This window comes from Passer domesticus, chromosome 9 (genome assembly GCF_036417665.1).
Source record: "Passer domesticus isolate bPasDom1 chromosome 9, bPasDom1.hap1, whole genome shotgun sequence".
Lineage (NCBI taxonomy): Eukaryota > Metazoa > Chordata > Aves > Passeriformes > Passeridae > Passer > Passer domesticus.
In genome coordinates this window covers 25,283,098-25,307,089 of record NC_087482.1, presented here as the reverse complement: position 1 = coordinate 25,307,089, position 23,992 = coordinate 25,283,098, and the positions used below count along the sequence as shown (strand labels likewise).

The following is a 23,992-nucleotide window of genomic DNA, read 5'->3' as shown; positions in this document are numbered from 1 at the left end:
TTATCTGTGGGAGATAAGTGTCTGCTGCCTCTCGTGGGCTGAGATGTGTCTGCTGGGGCCTAACACGGCAGAAATGGGATATATGGAAGTGGCTCTTTTCAGTGTTCCTGTCCAGGCTCATAGTTAGAATTCACTTTAAAGGGGAAAAAAAAAAAAAAAGAAGGCTGTTTTCTCACAGTCTATTTTCTATATCTATTTTCTATCTATATTTCTATTTTTCTGTATTTTCTCATGGTCTGTGTGTAACAGCTTTGTAAGGACCGAAGAGTTTTTGTGGTCACTGCCACACAAACAGTGCATTCCCAGAGCTGGAATGGGGGGATTCTGCTGAGGCTGGAGGTGCGCTGCACAAATAGGAGTGCACACAATCTGCACAGAGTAAATCTGTGTGGAAAAAAAAAAGGGCATCTGCAATATTAACTGCCACTTAAGATGGCTAAAAAGTCAGTTTCTTTAATGGGAGTTGGAGAAAATAAGGACAAAAAAGAATGTGATTAATGATGTTCTGGGTGAAATACTGTGCTGTCTCATTGAACATGGTTAATTGGTGGTTGTAGGTCTAAAATCCAGTCAATTTAACAAACAGGTTCTTTTTAAGCAGTCAGTCTTGTGTTGTGCTGTAACACAGGGCTCACACCACGCCCTCCTGCACAGCCCAGCAGAGCTCCTTGCCCTGTGTGGGTGCTCCTGGGCCACACCTGGGAGTTGTCTGGTTTTGGGGGAAGCACTTCCAGCAGTACCTGGTGGTTACCCACAGCACTCAGCAGGAACTGGGCACATCCCCACTGCCTTTTGTTCAAAATGGTGCCTGAAAATGCTTCTTACATAAGTGCCCTTGGATTCTGCAGTGGGTGATTCACAGGTTTAGCTCATATGAACTCGTCTGCATGATCCACTCCACGTGGGAGGTGCTGTCCTTTCCCGCTCGAGCTGCCACAAGATCATGGGCCAAGAAGCAGCCCAAATTTAGCTTGTGTGCGTGGCTGATGTGACTTTTAAACCTTACACTGTTTGGGGCTTGATGGAAACTTCTTTTTCAGCTTGGTGGTGGGATATCTAAACTGCTCTCTGCACTCAGAATGTATTTATGGGGGTTTTTGAGGGTGGGAGCAGTGGACTGGTGCCCAGTGAGCTGAAGTGTGAGGAACACTGAGACAAATGAACCAGAAGGCTTTTGATACATTCATCATGACATGCAGCCAGTGTTTAAAAACATGGAATATGATCGGAGATACAGGTTTTTTGTATCTTGAAGTTACCAAAAGTCCTGGGACCTTAGTGTGAGGTTGGTGCCATTATAGCTTATTGGGAATTTTGTGGGAGGCTACGATGAGTTTGTTTAATTGTGTTGTTGTGCCCTGTTGTGCATAATGACTGAATCTTGCTGAAGGGACTTAATTAGTGGTGAAATTCATAGTTTTTCTCATCCTGACACTCACCTTGTTAAAATGCTAGTGACTGGGCAGTTCTTGCTGGGTTTTTTACCACTTCTTTCAAGTCTTCAGCCCAGTAGAATCTTCTGACTCCAGCTGGTACACAGAGCCTTGCTGGCCACAGCAGTTATTGGGAAGGAGAATCTGCACTGCCTGTGTCTGTGGGGTGTGGGCTGGGTGGGACAGCCTTGGAGCAGCCTGCTCTGGTGGGAGCTGTCCCTGCCCATGGGAAATGGGCTTTAAAGTCCCTTCCAAGTCAATTCCCAGTTTATACATTGCTGGCAGTGCTCTGGTGCTGATCCAGACCCTTTAAGCAGGGGTGTAAGGGCAGGACTGTGTCTGAGCTGGGAGGGTTTATTCCAGGTTGACTCCGTTCCTGAGGCTGCTCTTCCCAGACTCCTTGCTTTCCTTGGCAGAGCTTTGCGCATCTGCTGGGATCCACAGGGGCATGGAACATCATTCACACCCAGCAGGCTCAAATAACAGTCCTGAAAAGCTCTAATAGCCTTTAGATGGGGTTCGAGGTTTCCTGGCAGCATCTGCCTGGATCTGAAATGCTGCTCAGAACATTCACCTGCAGGAGCCTCAGACTGTTCCCTGCTCCTCATACCAGGAGTGTCGTTTCTGTAGCCATCAGTGAATTCTCTCTGGCTCTCTCCCTTGAAGGTACTCTGTTCCTCTGCATTACAGATGCTGGAAGATTTCATACACTACAGAACAGCCTGTGCTGGGTGCAGTTTTGGTTTTGAGGCACGTTCTGTGCTCAAAGCAAGGCTTAATCAAATCCATTGATCCTTGTAGTGCTGTGTAAAGATTCAGTTCAATCTTTTCCTTTTGTGAGAAATGGAATTAGAATGCTCTGTAATATGTGGTTACTGTGTACTCCAAGAGTCTCCTGCAGTAACATCAGTTCTTGTGGCTTGTGAGAAGATGCATTTCAGATGGAGTCTGATTATTCAGTGGATGTTTGACATGCTGTTAGAAACCTTGGCTTTTCCCCAGTTCTTTTTATTCTGATGAAGTGACAGCTCCAAGGAGGTGAGATCTGAGTGGGATTCCTACCACAGGGGTGGCTCTGTGAGCTATTTAAAGCTCTGTCCACTTGTGGGTTCTTACAGAAAGGTTTCACTTCTGTTTTTGGCTGGTTTTGTACCATTTTGTGCACACCCAAACATCAATCCTAGGCAAACAGAGTTTCAAAATTGTTAAAACGACTTGCTGTATTCTTTTACAGGACATTGCCATAACTCGCTGCCCAGATAAAGTATCTGCCCAGCTAGGAGTTGTTGCAGGGGCAGTTGTGTATCTCAGTCCATATCACACACCCTGATGGCTCTGAGCAGTGTTTAGTTTGGAAAATTATTACTTTAATGAGCAAGAGGAAAGCTGGTCCTGGAGCTGCCTTTGGAAGCAGCTTTACCTTGTGCTGTTCCACTTCTAAGTGCAGCTTTAGGTGTAAGCAACAAATCAGATGCCAAAGGGCTTTCAGCTTGTTTTTGATGGCTCTTGGGGGGAATAAGGAGAATTGAACATTTCGTGCTGGTGTGAGCAGAAATCTTTGGGATGAGGAAAAGCCACTGAAGGAGCTCTGCTGCTGCTGGGTTTTGAGGTCCTGCTGTCAGCTCAGTGAACAAGAAACCTGGGAATGGGAACCTCTCACACTCCCAATCTGAAGGACTTTTCCATCTTGTGCTTTTCCCAACGCTTTCTTTGAAATTGTGTTATTCCTGTAAATGGCTTCCAGTTTTTAGGAGCTGACACTTCCCACCAAGGATGGTTTGTTGTAAAATGGACAACCAAGTCAGCAGCTGGAAGCCAAGATTGTTGTTCTCCTGCATGGAGTTTTTATAGGAGGACAGTAGTGACAACAAGAAATCCTTTGGTGGCCTGAGTGGAGCTAGTTTCTGAAATATCCATGTTTTGGATATGGACTGACAGACAGTGATGGCAGTACTTAATTAAACTCAAAAATAATTCAGGATTTTAATGGTCATTTCAGTTTGCAGCCCCCTGTAAACCTCAGGTACTGGGGTTTTTTGGTTTTTTTTTTACATTTGATTTTTGGTTCAAGGTTGGTTATGGTGGTACCTGTTCCTCCTGGCCTCTGCTTGCAATGAAATTACAGTAATTACTACTGATAGGAAAATAATGTCTGCCTCTCTTGGCTATAACAATCTCAAAAATTATGTGTTTCACTGTATTTCCTACTGAGAATGAAATTCCTGGGGTCAGGAAGAAGACAAACTTGCACTTCAATAGGAGTGCAATATTGTAATATTTGGTTCTATTCAAAATGAAATCTTGGAAACCATCCAGGGCTTTGAGGAGAAATCTTGGAGAACGTTGTGTGACATTTATCTCATCAGTGATATAACTCAGATATCTAAATGGAACCTGTGCTGTTCCAAGTACTACAACACAGAAGATATTCTATATATTGTGGGCTTTAATTTTTTTTTTCCTTTAAGGTCTACCTTGAAATAAATAATGCAAAATACTGCCAGAAGCCTTTTCACCTTTCTCCTTGTCTCAGCAGTGCCAGTATCATTTCTTTTGTGTGGGTCAAAAGGAGAAAAGCTAACCCGGAGCCCAGCACATGCTTCCTGTGTGAGCAGAAACATTAAATATCGATCCCCAATCCTGCCTTTCAAAGAATGCTTAAAGAAAATCGAATGCTTTGTCTCAAACTACAAGCACTGGGTTCTTTCAGCTCTGTGTTCATTCAGCCCTACTCACCAATTACTCATTCCCTGAGCAAAATTGACCAGCTCTGAACAACTCTTCAGAATTTACTCGAGTAAATCTTACCTTGAAAATGCAAATTTAGCCGCTGCGAAATTTCTCAGCTTTTCTGGGAAACCTGAAAATAAAGAAGGGGTGGTGGGCCCCCCTTTGCCTGTTTGCTGTGCTGGGAGGTGATCAGCTGGAGATCACCTCACCTCACTGGAAACAGTCCCAAGGTTCTGGGGAGAGGAGAATTGTGCTGCAGAATGGTGGCTTGGGGTGCCTGGTGCCACCTCAGTGCCACTGGCATCCTTGGAGCATTGGGAGACGTTCTCCCTATTGGATGAGTTTGTTATTCCAGCCCAGAGGAAAGGCAGGAAATTAAGCCATTAATTGTTGTCTCCTGCATTTGGGAACTTGAAAGCACAAGCAATTACAGGAACATCTTTCCCAGCGTAAGGTGTGTGCTCTGCCAGATGGAATTTGCTGAGAGCTGAGTGTGGGAAGGTGGCACTTAAGCACGGGATTCATTAATTTTTTCATTACTCCTGGGAGTGCTGGGCTCAGCTCAGCTTCGTGGGACTTCTGTGTTGAGAAAACTGCTTTGAAGTTGCTGTCTCTGTTAAACAACTGGCTTTCACCTGTTCTTTATTTCCTAAAGAACTCCCCTTGTCTTTGGGGAGGCAGCTTTGGGAGTGAGGCAGGAAAGGAATTGGGCAAATGGTTCTGTTTTCTTCTGGATTTTTGTTTGGTCCTGAAATTTGAATATCATGTTCCCATTTCTCCTTGGAGATTAAATTCTCTTCAGTGTGAATAATCCTGAATTAAGTTTCTTTGCTTAAAATTATTGGGGAAAGAGGAGAGGCTTTGTTTCATGTTTGATTGATGAAATTATCTCGCCTTTAACCTGCCCCTCTGTAATTTATTACTTCTTATCCCTCCTTTTTGCACATTTCTGAAATTCACAAAAGCATGAGGTTTTAAAGACTTTAAATTACCTTTATTTGCCAACCTTGGCCCTTTCTGAGTGTCTGATGAAGCTGTGTTGGATTCCAGAACTATTTGCCTTTGACCTTTTCAGCTATAGTGTGAAGAAGAGATGAAGACAAAAATTAAAATGTATAAAATAATCTGCTTCTAGAATAGTGTCAGAGTGTTGCTTCCCACTTGTAAGGATGGAAAATAAATCTCTGTGCATGTTTGAGGAAGATCTTTATTGAGGATTCAGAGGGTGTCACCTGTTTTAATATTGCAGTTATTGACTTCATCTGTTAACTGGGTTTTAACTTCTAATAGATTTCCTTGAAGCCTAAGTAGATGTGTTTCTTTTCTAAATGTCTTATTAGCAGAAAAAGTACAACAAGCCCCAGAGACACTCACTGAAGCACAGAGGGGAGAGTATGCTTGAGAAGGTACATGGTTTTTGAATGATAAATGCTGGAAATAACTGTGTCCTAAGTATTTGTGTATTACTTTACAGGTCTGAAGGTGACAGCTCAAGAAGCCTCAGGTATGTGTGCATCATCTTGATGTCTTTGTTCTAAGAAAATACTTTATTTAAAAGCATTAAATATAAAAAGATTTTTTTTTTAATGTGGGCATTATTGGTTGTGCTTAGCATGCCATTAGTGTTTTGAGTCAAGGTTCCTCTCCCTTGGAGAAGATACTGAATGATTCTGTCTCCAGTGTGGTTTGGGAGTGAGGGATTGGATTGGATCATTACCAAAGATTTATGGTTAGTTCCTGGTGCTCCCAATCCAAGTTCCTGCTCGCCAGCCCTGTGCCCTGGGAAGCTGTGTGCCAGCTGCCTGCCAGTTTTGGGGCAGCATCTGTGCTGAGGGGACGTCCATGGACTTGTTCTGGCTTTCTTAGCAGTCTCCTCTTTTCCACCTGACAGGGAGAGCCTTCATTGACTCATTATTGCAATGCTCATTCTACACTTGGAAGGTTCAGATAATGTGCAGAATTTCATGTAATTATCAGATACTTTACTTCCAGCTTACTCCCTTGGTGTTTTACACTCAGGGGTGGTTTTTGTTCCTGCCTCTCTGCACACGTGGCTGAATCAAGCTTGTAGAGCTTGCAAAAGTGCTCTCTCAACAGGACTGAGAAGTAAAAAGTCCATCCTTGAATCTGAAAGTGTTCCATATTCATGACAGCATTGCCATTAAGCAGGTGCCTCAGCAGTGTGACTATTGATCAGTGATAATAAGGTTCATGATATTGACTGTGGCTTCACCATAATTCCCTGCAGTGTGTTTTGGGGACTATCAGGACATTGCATCTTAAGGCATTGTGTTTATTTATGGTAAAACCCCTTGCAGAATTAAAATCCAGTTCTTACAGGTGTGCAGACTATCCCCAAGAACAGGTGAGCTGCAGAACAATCATATAGAAAACCAGAAGTCTGTAGGGAAGGATTAAAGATCCTCTCGAGGGCTTTTGACTTCAGCAGAATTCAGGATCAGTGTGGTGTGGACCTGAGCTGGAGGCTGGGCGGGGTGAGGTGGGAATCTGTCCAATGCACAGGAACTGAGCTGGATCTGATCCCAAGGCTGCAGTGGGATGCCTGTGGCCATCACTACATTCTTTCCGTGGGGTTTTAGCTCTCAGCAGAGCTGCCAATGTGCTGGCAGGCTGTGGAAGGACTAATGCTGGTCAGCTGCTGCAGACTGGAAGCAATGCCCCTGGCCTGAGGATTTCCAGCACTGTGGTTGTGTTTCAGCCTCAGTGATCACTCCTGTGTGTCCCTGAGCCTCCTGTGGGATTTGGCTACTCCAGTGATGTGTGTGTGTGGAGCTCCTCTCTTGCAGAGTGTGTTTGGGGGGTTCAGGCAGTGCCCAGGCACAGCTGAAAGCCTCTGGCTTCAGCTCTGGTTTGGTGCTGCCTGAAAACCAAACTCCAGCCCTGGCTCCTGCACTGTGGAGTTTCAGTCAGGGTGGTTGGGCTGACAAGGCAAGGCCCTGGTGGAAGGTGTTTGCCAGAGCCATTCCCACCTGGGAGGAAGGGTCTGCTCGGGTTTGTGCCCCTTTGGGACCTGTCAGTGCCCTATGGGGCCCATTCCTCCTGGCTGGGCTGTGGTGGGAATCAGCACCCTGTGTTCCTACAGGGACCTGGGGGCAGCCAGGCTGAGCCCTGGGGTGCTGCTACCATCTTGGTTTGAGGCTGTCCAGGGAATTAATTCTGTTATTCAGTGTGAGCTTGAGCTGCTCCAAGACAGCTCCAGACTTCTCTGATTCTAACCAGACTGATGCAGTAGCAGGCAATCAGTGTAAGTTCTCTATCCTCTCTCTTAAACTGCATTTTCTCTGAGGTGAAATGTCACTGAGGCTGTGCTTTTGTGTTTCTGCCTGCACAGCATCCTGGTCAGCTGTGGTCTTGTCTTGGGCAAAAGCTCCCTAAGCTCTGTTGATGTTTGGGCAGCATCTTTATGTTGTGGTGAATTTGCTTCCCACTGTTTTCCTTTATTTCTGGCAAATGAAGATAAAATGTAATTATCTCAAATGAAATGATCAGGGCAGTCTGGGGAATAGTGCTTAATCTCTGGAGAGATCATTGTTCCTGCTCACAGAGGCATCAGCAAAATAGCAGCAAATCCAAATGCTGGCCAGCCAGGTGGTTCCATGAAACCAAGGGGTGAAAGGAGCCACGAGCAGGTGGGAAGGCAGGGATAAAATGTCCTGTCCCAGTGTTAACTGCACAGACAGCAGCTGGAGTGAAGTTTAGAAGGGCTTGTGTTTGTGGTCAGTAAAGGGAAGTATTGGTTAGGATTGGTTGAGTCTCAGCCATTGCCACTGAAGGTATTAAAAGATCACGCCAAATAACCTGGGATGCAGCCAGAGATGTTGGTCTCTCCCAGCTGGGTGAGTATAATCAGGCTCCTGACCCAGAGATTGGCCTGGAATAGCTGGTGTTTTCCATGCTGGAATGGAATATCCAATACAAGTGATGCCCTGGAATTTTACACTGTTGCTCAGATGCCCTGGTGCATTTGTTTTCAGTAGCTTTATAGCTGCTTGTAACGAGGAAATTGCATCCACAGGATGTTTTATAGTGCTGTGAAATGCAGAAAACACAGAATCTGTGCAGAGACAAGACTGACACAGCAAAGCAATATGATTCCAAATAATACATTTAAACAGCCAAAAATCAGCTTGACTTTTTTTCTTTCATTTGGCTTTCTCATTGTGACAAAAAAATCATGAATTATCCTGTTGTACAAGCCCTTAAAATTATTTTTGCTTATAATACAGTTGTACTGTAATAAACTCATGTTGGCTTCCCTTTGGGGAATGCCATGTAATTCCTAAGCTGAGGTATTTGTTAAATCTGTTGAAATGGGGAGATTGCTTTGAACACTTTGCATTCTGAGGTGCAATGCACACACACAATGTGGAGCTGTCAGTGTGACGAGCTGCTTTAATTAGCTGTCTTTGTTCACATGTTTCCAGGAGAAAATGCAATTTGTTTTACAAGGCGTTTTGATATTTAGTGGTGTGAGGTGACAGCCACGATGAAGATGTCTGTGGGCAGTATATCCTGTCAAAGTTTGGAGAGATTGTCTCAAGGTTTATGTAGCAGATGTTCCTTTTCCCTCTGCACAGGCCTTGTGTGTTCAAAAATCTCCATTGGAGGATTTGAGGAGAGGGAGTTGCAGAGGGGTTCAGAGAGCAGCTCTGATGAGCAAACCTCTGAAACCTGCCCAGAAACAACATCTTTTGGGTTTTTTGTTTCTTTCCACTTGCTCCTTCCTAATTGTGTGCTTTTAAAGGAGGAACAAGGTACCACATGAAGGAAGTTATAGCAAAACTGCATAAAAGGACAGGATTTCATGGCTCCTGAGCTGGGAGGTGCCAAGGCTGTTGCCAGAAAGGTGTGGTGTCCTAGGAGGAGCTATGAAACAGTCCCAGGAATAATGAAAAGGCTGAAACTTAATTTAAAAATAAGAAGTAAGAAAAAAGGGCAGCTGAAGTGCTAATTATGGGGAAAACATCAGCTAAGTTCTTTAGCTGAATGCAAAGAAAATTGTGATTTTTTTTTTGGTCTGTAATAGATGGAGGAAACGTGTGCAGTTGTGTCTATTGAGGACCGCACAGGAAGGCTGGTTCCTTGTAAAGGTGCACATTAGATGAAGTGGAACAGCAATTGTCTAATTTACTTTAGAGCAGGAGAGAGTTGTGGAGCATCAGCCTCATCCTGTGCTGGGTGGAGGGGGAGGATGGGCTGTGTAACAGACCCTGACCAGCTGCAGGGAGGCAGCAGCACAGAAAGTCCAGCAGGAAGCAAAGTTTTAGGAACTCTTTGTTTTGTTTTACTCTGGGAAAATCTGCTTGAACTGTGTGACTCAGCCTCCTCCCTGAGAACCTGCAAAGTACAATTAAACACAGAGGGGCTTGTAAAGCTAATTTTCAAGTTGGAATGTATTGCTGTGCCATCTAAATGACTCAGTGTCTATATGTAAAAATGGCCTTTTCTGGCTGGTTTTAATCATTCTGTAATGACTCTGCTATGGTTTTATCACCAGTCCTTAAAATGTGCAAAATCATCACTTGTTAGTAATTTTAAAACTTCCCAAATTTTCTTCCAATAGATTTTTTGCATAAATGTCAGGCTGACCCTCTCCAGTGGAGTGGAATCTGATGAGTCTCCTGATGTTAGTTTAAATTAGTTTTATTGCTGCTAACAGAAATAAAACATATGGAAACAGCTTCTGATAGTTGAGATGGCTGTGGAGCTTCCAGTGGCTTTCAAATGAAGATTTAATCTGAATTTCAGAATGAAAGGACAGTAATGCATTTATCAAATTGTCAGAACTACTTCCATGTCATCTCTAACAGTGATGATACATTTGTCATGTTAAAAAAGTCCTTTTCCCCCCCTCCACCAAAATTGTATGAAACATAGAGCCAACCAGATTTCTTCGCTTCAGTCCCAGTGTCTTGCCTGTGGAGGTTAAGCTGCATGTGCTGGTGAGCAGGAGGGATGTGTTTGTGGTTAGATGGTGCTCGAAAGGTGCCCATAATTCTGTTCTTCATGTGGATTTGTATTTTTCTGGATTTCTTACTGATAATCTTCAGGCCCTTCATGATGTTTCATCACTTTAACTTCAGGTGCTGCAAATGATTCTGTCACAGCCACAACGCCACCAATGTTTTGCACAAAAGTGTCCTCATGAAATCAATCTGTTTTCCCCCCCGTCTTGGTTTGAAAAGACAGGTGTGTGCTAAGGAAGGCAGGAGCCTTCCCTCAAATGGAAAATGTCAACCCCCTCCCTCCCAATTGTTATAATTTTGAAATTAAGGGGCTCTCAGGCAAAGATATGGGAGCAGGAGTAACAGTTCTTTACTAAGAAAACTAAAAAAAAAATTACAAATGCAATAGTACAAACAAAAAACCCCAAAACCACTGAGAGTCAGAATAAGACCTGACCCCCTGTGTTTCAGGGTGGTGGCAGCAGTCCCATTCCATGGTGGCTCAGCCCTCCTGCAGTGCCAGCTGTGGTTCTGTTGGAGCAGGGATCCTGCAGAAGGGTGGAGTTTTCCTCTGAAGGTCCCGTGGTGGTTTAGATGGGTCTGCTCTTCCTCTGGGAATGCAGTGGAGAAGAAAGCTGCTCCTCTGGGAATGCAGTTGGAAAAAGGCTGCTGTGGTGTCCCAAAATCTCCGATTCTATCCAGGTAGGAATGCTTGGCTCCTCCTCCTGGGTGGAGCTTCTCCCAATGGGATGATGGAATTTTATCAGCCATGCAGAGACACTCACTGGCCCAGGAACAGAAGATATTTCCTGGAGGGAGGATTGTGGGAGAGAGAAAGAAAACTGTCCAATGGACAGAACTGCCCTGCCTCTAACAGATGGTCATTGAATTCACACCCAGCAAAACCTGAGACGCCCCCTTAATACCAATCCCTTAGACTTGATCCTCAAGGAAGTCCAAGAGCATTGTGAATGGGCGAATTAGAGGAAAAAGGGATGTTGAGGGTTTTTTTTGGCAGGAGTTGTGTAAACACAGGTAGGTGTCTATTTGCAAGCAGATGAAGTTTTTGCATCTAGCCATGCAATATATTAATAGTTTGACTTCTGAAATGCTGCAATTCTGCTTTTTCTACTGAAAAGTAGAATCAAGTCTGGCTGAATGTTGGATGCTATCCAGGTGGGTAAAGCAGCACATGCAAGTGTTTTGCCCACAGTTATTTCCACTGGAAACAGACAGCTGTAATTTATGGATCCCAGTGTGATTGTGCTCCACAGAATTCTCTCGACGGGCTGGCGGTTGTTGAATTTGCAATCTCAGAAGGACAAAACTTTGTGAGTGGTTTCACATTAATTCAGTGCAGCTCATTTCAATCCCCAGCTCTTGGAGGGGCTGCTCTGGTTATCTGTGAGATAAGGCTGTTTAATGAGCAACATGTCTGCACAGCTCAATTCGGGGAGCCCAGGGCTTGCAGTGCCAGAGGATTGCTCTTCGGAATTTATAAAGTAGTTTGAGTTTCTTTCATTATTTTGCCATTCTCTTTCGGCTGCTTTTGTTCTTTTCTATTAGAATTCACAGGAAAAGCTGGGTGCATCTTGGGGTTGGAATGGGAGTATGAAGAAAGGGGAAATGTGGGGTGTTTTGTACTTTCTCTGTGCTCTGTAATGTTCTTGGAGGGCTTTTCCCCTGATGTGTGCTGTGGGCAGGAGAAATGTGCATTTCTCCCCTCCTTCAGCCACCTGCAGCTGCCTGAGGGGTCTCAGTCCTGGAAAACAGAACTGGGACAGAGCAAATCCTACGGAGCACTTGGGATCACAGAATATCCTGAGTTGGAAGGGACCCACAAGGATCTCAGAGTCCAACTCCAGCCCCACTGTGGCAGAGTTTCAGAGGGGGACAGGGTGTGGTCTGAAGCTCTCTTATGGGTTTAAAGTAGTTGCTCTATTTTTGTATTTATTTGTAATGGAGATGCAGTGTTATTCACAGAGCCCTGTGAGGACAGGAATAAAAACTGACTTTAGGAACAGAATTAACCAGCATAATTTTCTCTGCAGAACATTGAAAATCGTCTGCACCAGCTATTGGAAATCCATGTGCAAACTGCTGGGATCATGAGTAGGAGACAGGCACTTCTGTTGAGGAGTTGCCTCTGCACTGGTGGAAAAAAAAGTCTCTGCTTCCTTGCACATAATTTGTTTCTTTGAAAAGAATTCATGTATGAGACATTTCTGGATAGGACTTGAAGCTAAAGCAATTTTCCTTCTAGTGTTCTGCACGCCGACAACTTAAATAAAAGGCAGAACTTCCCCAGGTTTTCTTCCTGCTCTCATTGCTTTATGTAGGTGGTCATGGTTAGATTAATTCCATCCAACAGGAAAATATGCAGCAAAAAATAGATCTGTGAAAATAATCTGATGACTTTCAAGGCCCTTGTTTATTTTTTTGCTTTCCTAATCTGTGTCTTAGGTAGTTTTATGCCCCTAAAACACAGATAAGCCCCTGTAGCTCAAGAATGGTCCTTGGATTAGGAATTAACCATGATTCAGGTATCTAGTTCCTTATCTGAGCTGTTTAATGATGCTTTTGGAAGTGTTCCAGTAAGTGTAATTGTCAGTAAATGGAAGATGAAGTGAGCAAACTGTGTTGGGGGAGTTGAGAACAGTTACTAAAAACATAAAGACAAAAAGAACATTTCAGGTTTCCACAAAATGGATTATAAATACTTGGAGTCAGGGCTAAAGCTTCATTTGCATTTGTGACTGTAGTAGCCAAATATTGTATTGATTTCAAATTATGCTGATGTTGTTGTAGCTGGGTTTTTAAGTGGAGCTGTAGATTTTGCCCCTTCTCAAAGATGAACAAAAGGCAGTAAAAGAAAGGCTTTGCTGGAGATTCCTGGTTATTAAAGCTCAGTGAAGGCTGTAAGCTGTGAGTTCTTTGGTAAAACCTCCTGAGTGGAAGCTGTAACCTTTAGTGCCTCCCTGCTTTGCCCCATCCTGAGCTGTCTTCTCAGGAGGAGAGGAGCACAAAGTGAAGCCTTTCCCTTGTCTGGGAGACACACCCTCACTGCTCAAATCCCTTTTTGTCCTGCAGTCTCAGGAGCTGAACAGATCTTTAAATCCCTGTCAGCTTAGTCTTGCCTAACTTCTGCATCAATTTGGCCTCATTAACTTTTCGTTGATTAAATCAAACACATTACTTGGGATACCCCTGTGATTTATTTATAATAATTAACTGTACCAGGGGAATAAGAATTCCTCCTCTGAATTTTAATTCAAGAAGCGGTATCTGTACACAAAAATAGAGACTGGAACTAAAATTAATAGAGCTGCATGAAATACTACGTACATTTACCATACAACAAGCCTGTAGAAGATAAGCAGGAACTGACTTGCTCCTAGTCAAATTTTCTTTCACCTGCCTTGTGTATGGTGCACTAATGATGAATCTCATACTCAAGAGCCATGTTTTGAAGTGTTCCAAGAGCACAGTTAACAAATGTTTTCTGGGTATCCTCAGGCTCTCAGTTTCTTCACTTATTTTTGTTTATTATATAAAGAAATTTGATGTTTAAATTTTAGAAGTGGTAAAGATTGGAGTGTATTGCTCATTAAAATGAACCTTGAACTGCAATCCATGACATCCTTTCTGGATCCTGCAAACCTATCATGTGCATGAATTAGGGTGACTTAACATTATTCTGTTTTGGGTAAAAACCATCCCTTTGTGCTCAAGCAAATATCAGAAAATCCAGCAAGAATTCATTTCAGCTGCTGGCCTTCTCATAACCCTTCTGCTTTGATGCATAAATTGAGGGAAGTTTCCACTCTGCAATGAAGATGAGCATTGCAGCTCGCCCATTGTCATTTATTATGTGCTCAGAGTGTACTGAGATAAGCCTGGCTTGCCTGGGCTCTTACAGCTCTTGATTTTTTTGTCATTATCTATTTCTGCTGCTGTTGGTTTTGAAAGGAGCTGCTTTGAAAGGAGCTGCTGGTAAGTCACCTCCTGTCCAAGGTGTGCCCCTGCCAGGGGGACAGCAGCCTTTGAGGCACAGCCACAGAGGAGTGAAGAGCAGCCAGGGCATGACAGGAGGGCGCTGGAGCCTTGCTTTGGTTGTGCACTTCATCTCTTCTAAATAATCCCTGGTCTTTCAAGAGCTGTGGCTGTGCACTGCAATGGAATTGGTAATCCCATGGCTCTAAAATGTGCTGCACTTCCACAAATAATTTCATTGTGAGTTAGTTGGCACTGCTGGATTTAGGTATTAACCCTTCCACTGCCTGGCTGCCACACCTTGGAGAAGCACAGAAGAGTATCTGGGAAAAGGTGTCATCACTGAGGGGTGTGCACATTGCAGGGGGGGGAATTCTGTGTGGATTGCTTTGGGGTGTTAAAGAGGAACCAGGCAAAGGGCACTTGAAACTGATAGCAGAAATAGAGCTCCCTTCATAGTCTAAACCAATCTCTTCTGGAGATTCGCCTTCATTTGAAAGTCAAAGTCAGTTCTCCAAACCCAGCTTCATAAGAAATAGTTGACTTAAGTCCTAGTGAGAAGCAGTCCTGGTTTATGTCAGTGTTAAATATAGCTAAAGACTTAAGTATTTAAAGAAGTTTTTGAGAATTCTTAAGACATTTAAATACATCTTACTCCATGTATATTAATCACACCAAAAAGAATATTCTTCTAATTTCCTGTCTCATCTCCACAGCAAATGCAGACATATGTATGTGTTTGTTAGTGGAACTGTGTAGGCAAAAAGAGTGGAAGCTTTGATATATTTTTCTTTCCCTTTTATTTGAATTCATTTTGTAGTAGAAGCAGTGTCAACATGTGCTGAGCAAGGCTGGACAAGCCAGAGGAAAAGCTCAAGGGTTATTCTTCAGTTGACCTCACTGTGTCTATATTTTGGAGAGTTTGTTGACAGACAGCCCCTTACAGTCCTGATGTAGGAGGAGCAGGATTGTCCTTCTCACCTTCAGCCTCCTGGGTGGCAGTGTTTGAGTGCAGAGGTTTCCCAGATGTGTTTCAGTGTTAGTGCTGCTGAGTCCTGAACACTTCTCAGACTGTGCTTAGTGCGTCCTCCTTCACCTTGTGCCTTCCCAGAGTGACCCCAGGTCTAATTTACACTAGACCATTAAAGCTATACCCTGAAATATCCCCCAAATCCCACAGCCCGTCCTGCAGGGTTGGGTGGGATCAGCTTCCTCGTGTACAAAATTAAACAGGGAAGTGCTCCCAGACAAACACCAGGGGCAGATGGCCTCTGAGTCCTCCCCAGCACTGCCCTCCCTCACCGCAGCCACTCCCAGGCTGAGGCTTTTATGGAGGTCTTTAATGGGGTTCTGTAATGAGCTTTTTAATTATCACTTGGAGGCCAAATATCCTGGTGCTGTTTCTCAGCCAGAACAGGTCAATCTTAAAGGTGTAGGATTAGATGGGAATCATAAAAGCTGATTATTTCTTAATTTTTTTTTTGCACTTAGCCAGTGGCAAAATTGATACCTACTCCTTGAAAGGATGTAGGAGGCTATTAGGCAGTGGATAATTAACAATAGAAGGAGGGTGGAAAGGTACAATAAGACTGTAAATTAATTATTGGTTCTTTATTCAGAAAGGACAATGTGATTCCTGAAACTTGTCTGTTCTCAGTGCCAGCTACAGGTGGGCAATATTAGGGAATAAAATTATGCAAGTAGAAAATAAGGTCTGAAAAAGAGGAGTTTTAATTTCTGGCTCCTGCGATATAAACCCTGAGCTCTTGCTTTGTCCTCCTTTCTCCTAACAGTAGTGCAGAGTGTGATGGGCAGGAAATTCCTCTTAAATGTAAGAACTAAGCAGTGGACAGTCAGCACTGACCCCCGTGGGCTATTTCCAATTAAACTCTTCCTTCCTTCCATAAACTCTCCAAGTGATGTGCGAACTCTGGCTGGAGCATCTTTGTTTTCCTGTAGCATTGGAAAAGCAAATGAACTGCCTGTCTGATGAAGGTCCAACATCTGTCCAAGCCACATGGATCCCATGCAACTGTAAATAATTCTCATTAGGAAACAGAAGCTTATTCTTTGTGCTCATTTTTGGGGAGGTACAAGTTTTTAAAATGGACTTGTAGAGGTCTTACCCTTCAGTTGCTGTGCACACGCAGCACCTTTCACATTAAAACTTCATGTGCACTTAAGTGATGCTTAGATGAACTGCTGGTAAAAGCCCAGATGAAAATAGGGGTGTTGAGAGATGGTGTGATGTGGATTTGCTTTTTGGAACACCAGGAAATGAAAGCAGAAGGGTTTGAATGGTTGAGCCTTTTCAGAGCAGAGAGATATTTTTAGGTTTCCAGATTTAGAATATTTCCTTGAAGTCTTGCTATACCACCTTGCTCAGTAATTTCTATTGAAAACAGAATGTTTTTTCTGTTGGGCTTTGTTCATTTTGTCTTGCATGCAAGCACTTGCAAATGTGAACAGCACTGGCAGGAACCATCAGCCACACACTCTGAAATTCTCTGTTCAAGAGAACCACCTCACAGATGGTGAGCTCAGCACTCAATTTTAACAGCTGTTCTCCTTCAGAGAAAGTATTGATTCTAAAAGTTGGAGAAATAGAGAGAGAGAGAGGGAAAAAAAACCCCAAAAAACAAAAACAGCCCAAGAAATTGGTTTTCTGTGTCTTTATTATTGTGAAAAGCTTAAGGATGAGCTTGGGGTGCCAGTAATGGAGTGGAATGACCTGCTTGGCATTGTAGGGTGATTCATGTGGATGGGTCTGGATTAAAAATGGCATGTACCACCTTGAAGGTTAGAAAAGCAGCACTATTAACCCAGGGAGTCCATAATAGCTGGAAATACCAGTTATTTGGGTTTTTGTTCCTGCAGCTCCCTGGAGGTGGGAGTGCAGTGTCAAGGGAAGAGTCTTCCCTGGAGTTCTGTTTGGACAGACTTGTGCTTCTTGTGTCTGGGTTCATTTGTGGTTGGCTTCTGGGTTTTTTTAATTAGGAAAAAAAGATGTAGCACCGTAGTTGGGATAGTATCTTGCTATCAGAACCAAAGTATCTTGAAGCTCCCTATTGCTTTGGGCACTTGGGATGAGCTGGCTGTGAGAGGAGAGTGGAGCTGATTTTTAGGACGGTGATTTTAAACCAGGTGTTTGTAGCCCTTCCTCTCTCCTCTTTCCAAGTGTAATTGCTTCAAAGCCACAGTTGCCAGTAATCTCAAAACATTTTTCCCTATCCTCTGGGTGTTGGTAGGTTAGAGAGAGTGAGGTTGCAAACTGGGGACAAAAAAGAGGTGGCAGAGCAGTGTGAAGGGCACAGAGGGATAAGCTGTTCCACAGCTCCACCAGAGCAGCAATGGGGCAAGAATTCCAATATTCTTTCCAATTTATTTTTTCTCTGTCCCTGAACTCACAGCTGAATCAAAAAAGCTATTAAAGAATCACTTGAAGATTTGCTCTGCCCTGGAGTGCTGGGAATATCCTGTTGGACGGTCCTGTGCTGTAAAATATCTGTGATTCAGCTGATTGATCAATAATTTAACCAAGTGATTAAACTGAGGCTGTAGTAAGCAGAAAAACTGATTGGACAAAACAGAAAATACTTTAAATTAGGAAGAAAAGGTTAACACTGATTTTGTGTGTGTCTGTGCACATTAAATGAATAGGATTTTTAAACTCTGTCTCCAGAAGAGGTATTTTACTGGGCTAGTATTTGGGAAGAAGATAGCACAGAATATCAGCATTCTATTACCTCAATATCTATGATAATGAAAGATGCCTATACTTACAGGGAGAAGTAGAGCATGAAATAATGTAGGGTGTCCATGGTGGGAAAATGGAAAAATGTTCAGAAAAAAAGCAAATTGGCAGGAAATTACAAACTTGGCATTGATGGCTATTGATAACCTGATGACCTCAGGTAACTTCCACATCAGCTCAGTCCCACTGAGGACCACAAAATATGGTGAGGACAAGGGAGGATGGATTTTTAAGCTGAAGGAGGAGATATTTAAATGGAGTATTGGGAAGAAATTCTTCCCTGTGAGGGTAGGGATGCCCTGGCACAGGGTGCCCAGAGCAGCTGTGGCTGCCCCTGGATCCCTGGCAGTGCCCAAGGCCAGGCTGGACAGGGCTTGGAGCAACCTGGGACAGTGGGAGGTGTCCCTGCCCATAGAACAAAACGAGATTTAAGGTCCCTCCCAACTCAAACTACTCTGTGATTCAAAGTTTTGGTGAACTGGTTTTAATTCACCTTGCCTGATGTTAAGTAGGGATTTTGTCCTGGGGTTCCTGAGGACAGGGGGGCTGTGTGAGCAGCACTGGGGGCTGTGGCCCAGCTCAGGGCTCTGCTCGGGGCAGGAGGTGCTGGAGGTAACCAGGCACAAGGGAGGGGGTGAGGGAAAGTGGGATTTCACCTACCAGTTGTTGGGGTAAGACCTGTGCCCTCTCAGAGCCCTGGTTCAGCCACAGTCCCTTTGAGTCTCTCCCCTAGGAGGCAATTAACTGTAAACTGTAATTAAAAAGAAGTGACTGTGACTTCAAACAGCCTCCTAAGTGCCATTTTCTGTACAAAACAATGACAAATACCTTGAGATAAGAGAAGGCTTAGTGCATTTTAATATCTTTATGATGAATAAATCATCTCCTTTGTAAGGTTAATGAAAGCAGATGGATGTGAATGCTGGAATGCAGTTGCTCATTAGGAATTCCCTTCCAAAGTGTGTCCCTGGACAGTCCTCCCCAAATACTCCCCATGAAGCTGTGGTGTGAAGTGATGGTGCTGAATGCATGAGGAACAGCAGCCTGTTGCCAAATACTTACTGAACTGCACTTAAATCCCATTCACATCTCACCTTTCTTCTCATTGCAGGAAGGCAGGGCTGCAGTGGCACAAAGATTCAAAAAGGGCACACAATTAAGAGTGCTTGCTGTTGGTGAAACTTGCCATTGAAATAAGGGCAAGTATTCCTAACACAGAGCAAAATTCTGCTTTTGTGGACACTTTTGTCTGTTATGCTGATACTAAGTGGGTGTTTTGATATGTCAAGTGATAAGATAAACACAGCAGAGTTTGCTATTGCTGCTTTTTATAGTTTCATAATGGATGTTCCTTACTCTTAAAAAGACACTATGCAGCAAAAATTCATTCACTGCCACCTCGTGTGCTTTAAACTGGCTTAGAAACAACTTCAGAAACTGGCTAAAAACCAAGCCAGAATTTATTTATGTGAAGTGTCTTATTCTTTCTCCCCATTTCTCATTAGATGTAAATATTAAGTAAAAATATAGCATCTTCCAAGTGTCTGTGGAGGCTCAGCAAGCAGCTCTGGGTTTCTGCAGCCAAGAGGGAGGTGGCATTAGCCTAAAAATGAAGGAATTTGTAGATGTCTAAGAAAATGTCTTTAAAAAAAAAATCCCTGTGTTCATCATATGAATACCTAGGAGTGTACAGCTTTAACTGGGTTAGATATGCTTAACATAGATATGTTAAAATATGTTCTATATGTTATTAGGGAATAAAACAATGTCTGTTTATTGCTGAATTAATAGCATTTTATTAAAATGCCTCTTCCCCCTTGCTGTACCTTGGCTGAAAGCTCGCTGTCCCTTTTCAATCCCTGACTGCTCCTCTCTGTGTTTGAAATGGTCTCTGATTTTTCTGATGGTTTGTTATTAGAAATGCCCAGCGCCTGTGCTGGGCAGGAGCCCAGCTTGTTCTTGTTAGTCAGGTTTTGTCACGTCCGTCTTTTAGGACTCCTGTGTTAAAAGCACTCCTGGCTGCTCCCTGTGAGTTCTCCCTTGGGTTGCTGTGGGTGGTTTTTGGGGAAGCAGAGGTGCTTTGGAGGTACAGCAGAATGATTTCTCATCAGTATTGTGCTGGGCTTTCTGCTTGTTTGGAGAAATAAACTGGAGTGCGATGCAAGCCGTTCTTCTCTGACGTGGCTCGAGTTACTGCGTCAGAAATGCTTTGCGGATTTCAGAAACCTGTCCCAGGGGTCTGTAAGAGCTCTGCAGGCAGGTCACAGATCGATCCCCATCACTGCCTGACTTCCTTCTGGTCTTACTTCAGGCTGGAGGTGCAACTCTTCTTCCTCCTCCCTTCCTCCTCCCTTCCCCCAGCGCTGTCTTTGCTGGGGAATCAGTTTCTCCTGTGTGCCTTCCCTAACTGGCTGTCCCAAAACACACACTGGTGACTCCTTGGGCTCCTCATTAGACTAAAACACCTCCAGAGACGTCTGCAGGCCCTTTCAGCTTGCCAGTGCCCATTTTCAGGGTGCAGCTTGCACACAGGCTCAGCCCAGGCTATGGAATGCCTGCATTGACCTGCTGGGAGGGAGCTGTGGCTGAAGTTTACCCTGCTCTTGGACCAATGTCCTAATTAGTGCTGGGCTTCTTGGGGTGGGCTTTGCAGGGCCAGGAGCTGGGCTCAGTGATCCTTGTGGGTCCTTTCCAGGATATCCCATGGTCCTACATTCCATAATTCCATCCTTTTGCTGGGGATGAGCCATGGGAAGGGAGAACGTCAGGGAGGGTTGTGGTGGGCACAGATGGGGCAGGGCAGGGAGATCTCACTTTCTTCTTTTCCTAGGTAATGTGTTTGGATAAAGAGTTCCATTCCCTATTAAAGGTTGTGGGATTTCTGCCACATGAATGATTGGTCTGAGCTTTTTCTTCCTCCTTGGCATGTTTATGACGGTGGCTGCAGGCTTGTGTTGCACTTTGCTGTGCAAGTGGTTTATACAAAGGAAAAAAATAGAATCAAGTTCCCAATAAATAGAACTGAAAATATTTTTAGAAGCTTGCTGCTTGATCAAATAACACTGCCCGTGTTCCTCAGCACCTTCTGATGAATAATGAAACAATGCCATGGAAAGGGGGTTATCCAGCACTGGAATCTGCCCCTGTTTCCCTGGCTCTTGTGTGATAGTTGCTAATTAATAACAACAAGTTTTGAAGCTGGCAGTTGTGAGATTTTGGAGATCTGGAATCAATATTGTCCACTTACATTCAGAAATCATTAAATAAGCGTTTCTTGCTGAGGAACTGTTTCGTGAGTTGTAATCTCAAGCTGGTTTGGGATCAAAGCTCGTCTCCTTGCAACCCCTCTGCCGTGGGCAGGGACACCTTCCCTAGAGCAGGTTGCTCAGGGCACAGAGGTGCATTTGAGATTTTTGTAGATTATTTTAATGCAGAGAGCTCATTCTGATTTTCCATTGAGTGAGAGATCCTTGTTGTGGAAGTGCCTTTGCAGCCCTCACTGGTTTGGGAAAAGCTCCCTTAATGTGTGTCCTGGCAGGAGCTGGGCTGGCTCTGGAAGCATAGTTGAGCTATCTCTGAGTAATTTTCCATTTGCATTGCTTACACTGCTTATTAAACCCCAGCTCTCCAGTGTAAGTGGGTAATAATGGCTTTAGTTAATGAGGACTTGTTTGTGAATAATTAATTCCCATCTCAGAATCCCAGAGATCTCTGTTAAGTCGATAATGATGATGCTGCTGGTTGGTGTCCTGTTACATAACTGGATTTGAGGGGGGAAATGTGTTTGTTCCTTGATGAAGGACCTGGTTCAGTGTGAGCTCCTGCTTGTAGAAACACAGATCTGCTGCTTTGAAAAGTGCAGTCTGAAAATGTCACGACAGAGCAGTTCCCACTTTGAAATGCTGAGTAGATGGGGGAAACTGATGCTGGAATATGTGAAGTGGCTTTTTGGTGTCATTTTGTACAAGGGCTGTGCCAGCCCTGTCCCCTTGCTTTGTCCCATTTCCTGCAAAGTGGAAGGAATTGCTGTTGTAGCCATGGGAGGTGGGCTGGGATTTGGGAATGATCTGGATGGGATGGGATGTCCTGGAGTTAAGAGTGTTGGATGGTTTTGATGCTTTAGGCAGTTCCTTACAGAACTGGATAAATAAGATGTTTTTATTTCCCCTTATTAAGATTCCTAATCTGTCTCAAAAATTTATTTTTCCTTTAATATTCACATGGTGGGAATATTGATGGGTTGGGGTTTTTTTATTGTATTTTTCTTTTCAAGAAATCATGTTCATGATACTGAAGCTGAGCATGGTGCATGAAGAGCCCCAAAGTTGCTGTACTTTGTGTAGAAAATAAAAGTTATTAGTCATGTGGACCAGCTAGTAAACAGTACAATGAAAATTTTAAATCTTAATGTTATCACTTTCATTATGAATACAAGAATGCTAGTAATAATGCTTTAAATTATATCTAAAGGTCCTATATTTTGAAATGAAGGAACAGCTGTAATTCTATAGGAAAAGCTGTTACCCAAAATGTGCTTACTGTACTTTCAATAATATTAAGAAAATGAAAGTATGCCAGAAATTGTGTAAGCAAACTAATACTCAAGACTCAGGTGTCTTCAATAACCTTTCAATTTTCTCTGTTGCCTTTGTTTAAATCATATTTTAAAGCAATAAAACCTGGGTAAACACTTCTATTATGGTTTACAGGACTCTCTCCATAGCATATAACAGTAAAAAAAATGTGGCCAACACCTAAATGTGCACTATAGCTAAGAAATAAGCTTGGAAGTAATTTCTTTCTGATGGAGATGCAATTTCCAGGTCCATTCACTGGCTGCTGAAATTCCCTTTTCTTTCTGGGAATACAAGAGAATCAGTGTTGTCCTTGGCGAAGTCTCCCTTGTTTGTTGGTTTTTACCTGCCCAGGTGGGCCTGCTCTACCTCCTGCTTTTCACAGAGCTGTTCAGACATGTGCAGTGAACTTGAATTTACAGCAAAACACTCAGTGCCTGGTGCTGACTGTCCATGGAGACATTCTGCACACAAACTGTGGCTTCACCCCAAGGTCAGAGACCACTTGGGTGGGTTTCTGTTGGATTTGGAGGAGCTGAGGGGCTCTGGAAGTGCTGATTTAACTGTTCCAGGTCATCCCCTCCCAGTCCTGGCTGGGCTGAGCTCTCCTGCAAGGGGAGAGCTGCTCACTGAGGAGACCTTGGGAGAGCTGATGGATAATTTAATGCAGCCCTGGTTACTTGAAATGCATTGATCTTTAAAAACACTGTGTCATCACAAAAGTGAGCTCGATGGCGGAGCCGTGCCTGTCGTTGGGTTTGTGAGGTGGAAATACACTGGGGAGAACTTGCTGCTCCTTTTGGAAATGAGTAGTTAATTGCTAGTGTGGCACAAACTTCACTTGCTCCCAGTCAAGCCATGAGGCAAGAAGGGTTTTGTCTTCCACTTTAACACACAATATGTGAAACACCGCATATCTTTGTCTTTGATGGAGTTTTTCAAGCACTGCCATGAGCTTGTGCCAATGAGATGTGGGATGGAATTGTGTAGAAATGGAATTAGGCCAAGCACCTCCTGCTTCAGGAGACAAATGCTGGAGGAGGGCAAAGCTGCCATGCTCCTGAAGGATTTGATTTCCCTGGTATTCTGAGAAAGCCAAATCCAAGAAGGTATTGAAATATCTGAGGGATCTGAGGGCTAGTTTGCTCAAGCAGGTGTGGACTTAGACTGAGATTACTCCACAGATGTGTCTGAGATGATTGAAGTTCCAGCCTGGCAGTGGTCCTTAAAAACCAGTACCTGAGAGTCCCTGCCAGGGACACAGGGCTGGTGTCCCCAGCAAGGAGAAGAGAAAGTGCCATAAGTGGCTTTTTCTCCTTTTTGAGCCTTTAAAATGTGTTATCAAAGCTGTCTGCTCTGCAGGAAGCCTGGTGTGTCAAATTGGCTGAGCCCTGGGAAGTGTTGGAGTTCAAGGCAGGATCTGAGAGTGCAGGGCAGCACTGAGTGCCTGGGCAGTGCAGTGGGCAGGCAGAATTCTGCTTGGCATAAAACAGCCACTTTATGTGCCAGGAGATTGTTCTGTTCCCCTGTCACCTCATTCCC

At 43.8% G+C, this 23,992-nt stretch overlaps 1 protein-coding gene across 11 annotated transcripts in view; it reads left to right on the top strand.

The window, feature by feature from the left end:
- Positions 1-23,992, top strand: part of IQSEC1 (IQ motif and Sec7 domain ArfGEF 1) — a 281,322-nt gene that overhangs the window by 47,491 nt on the left and 209,839 nt on the right. For 6 of the 11 annotated variants that reach the window (XM_064432141.1, XM_064432143.1, XM_064432146.1 and 3 more), the window contains exon 2: positions 5,638-5,667. The exons of 1 other annotated variant lie outside the window; for it this stretch is intronic. In XM_064432141.1, the coding sequence (XP_064288211.1) occupies positions 5,638-5,667 (30 nt within the window). Of the gene's footprint in view, positions 1-5,637; positions 5,668-10,600; positions 10,832-23,992 lie in introns of all 11 variants that reach the window. 4 more of the 11 variants (XM_064432139.1, XM_064432140.1, XM_064432152.1 and 1 more) reach the window with 1 other exon arrangement.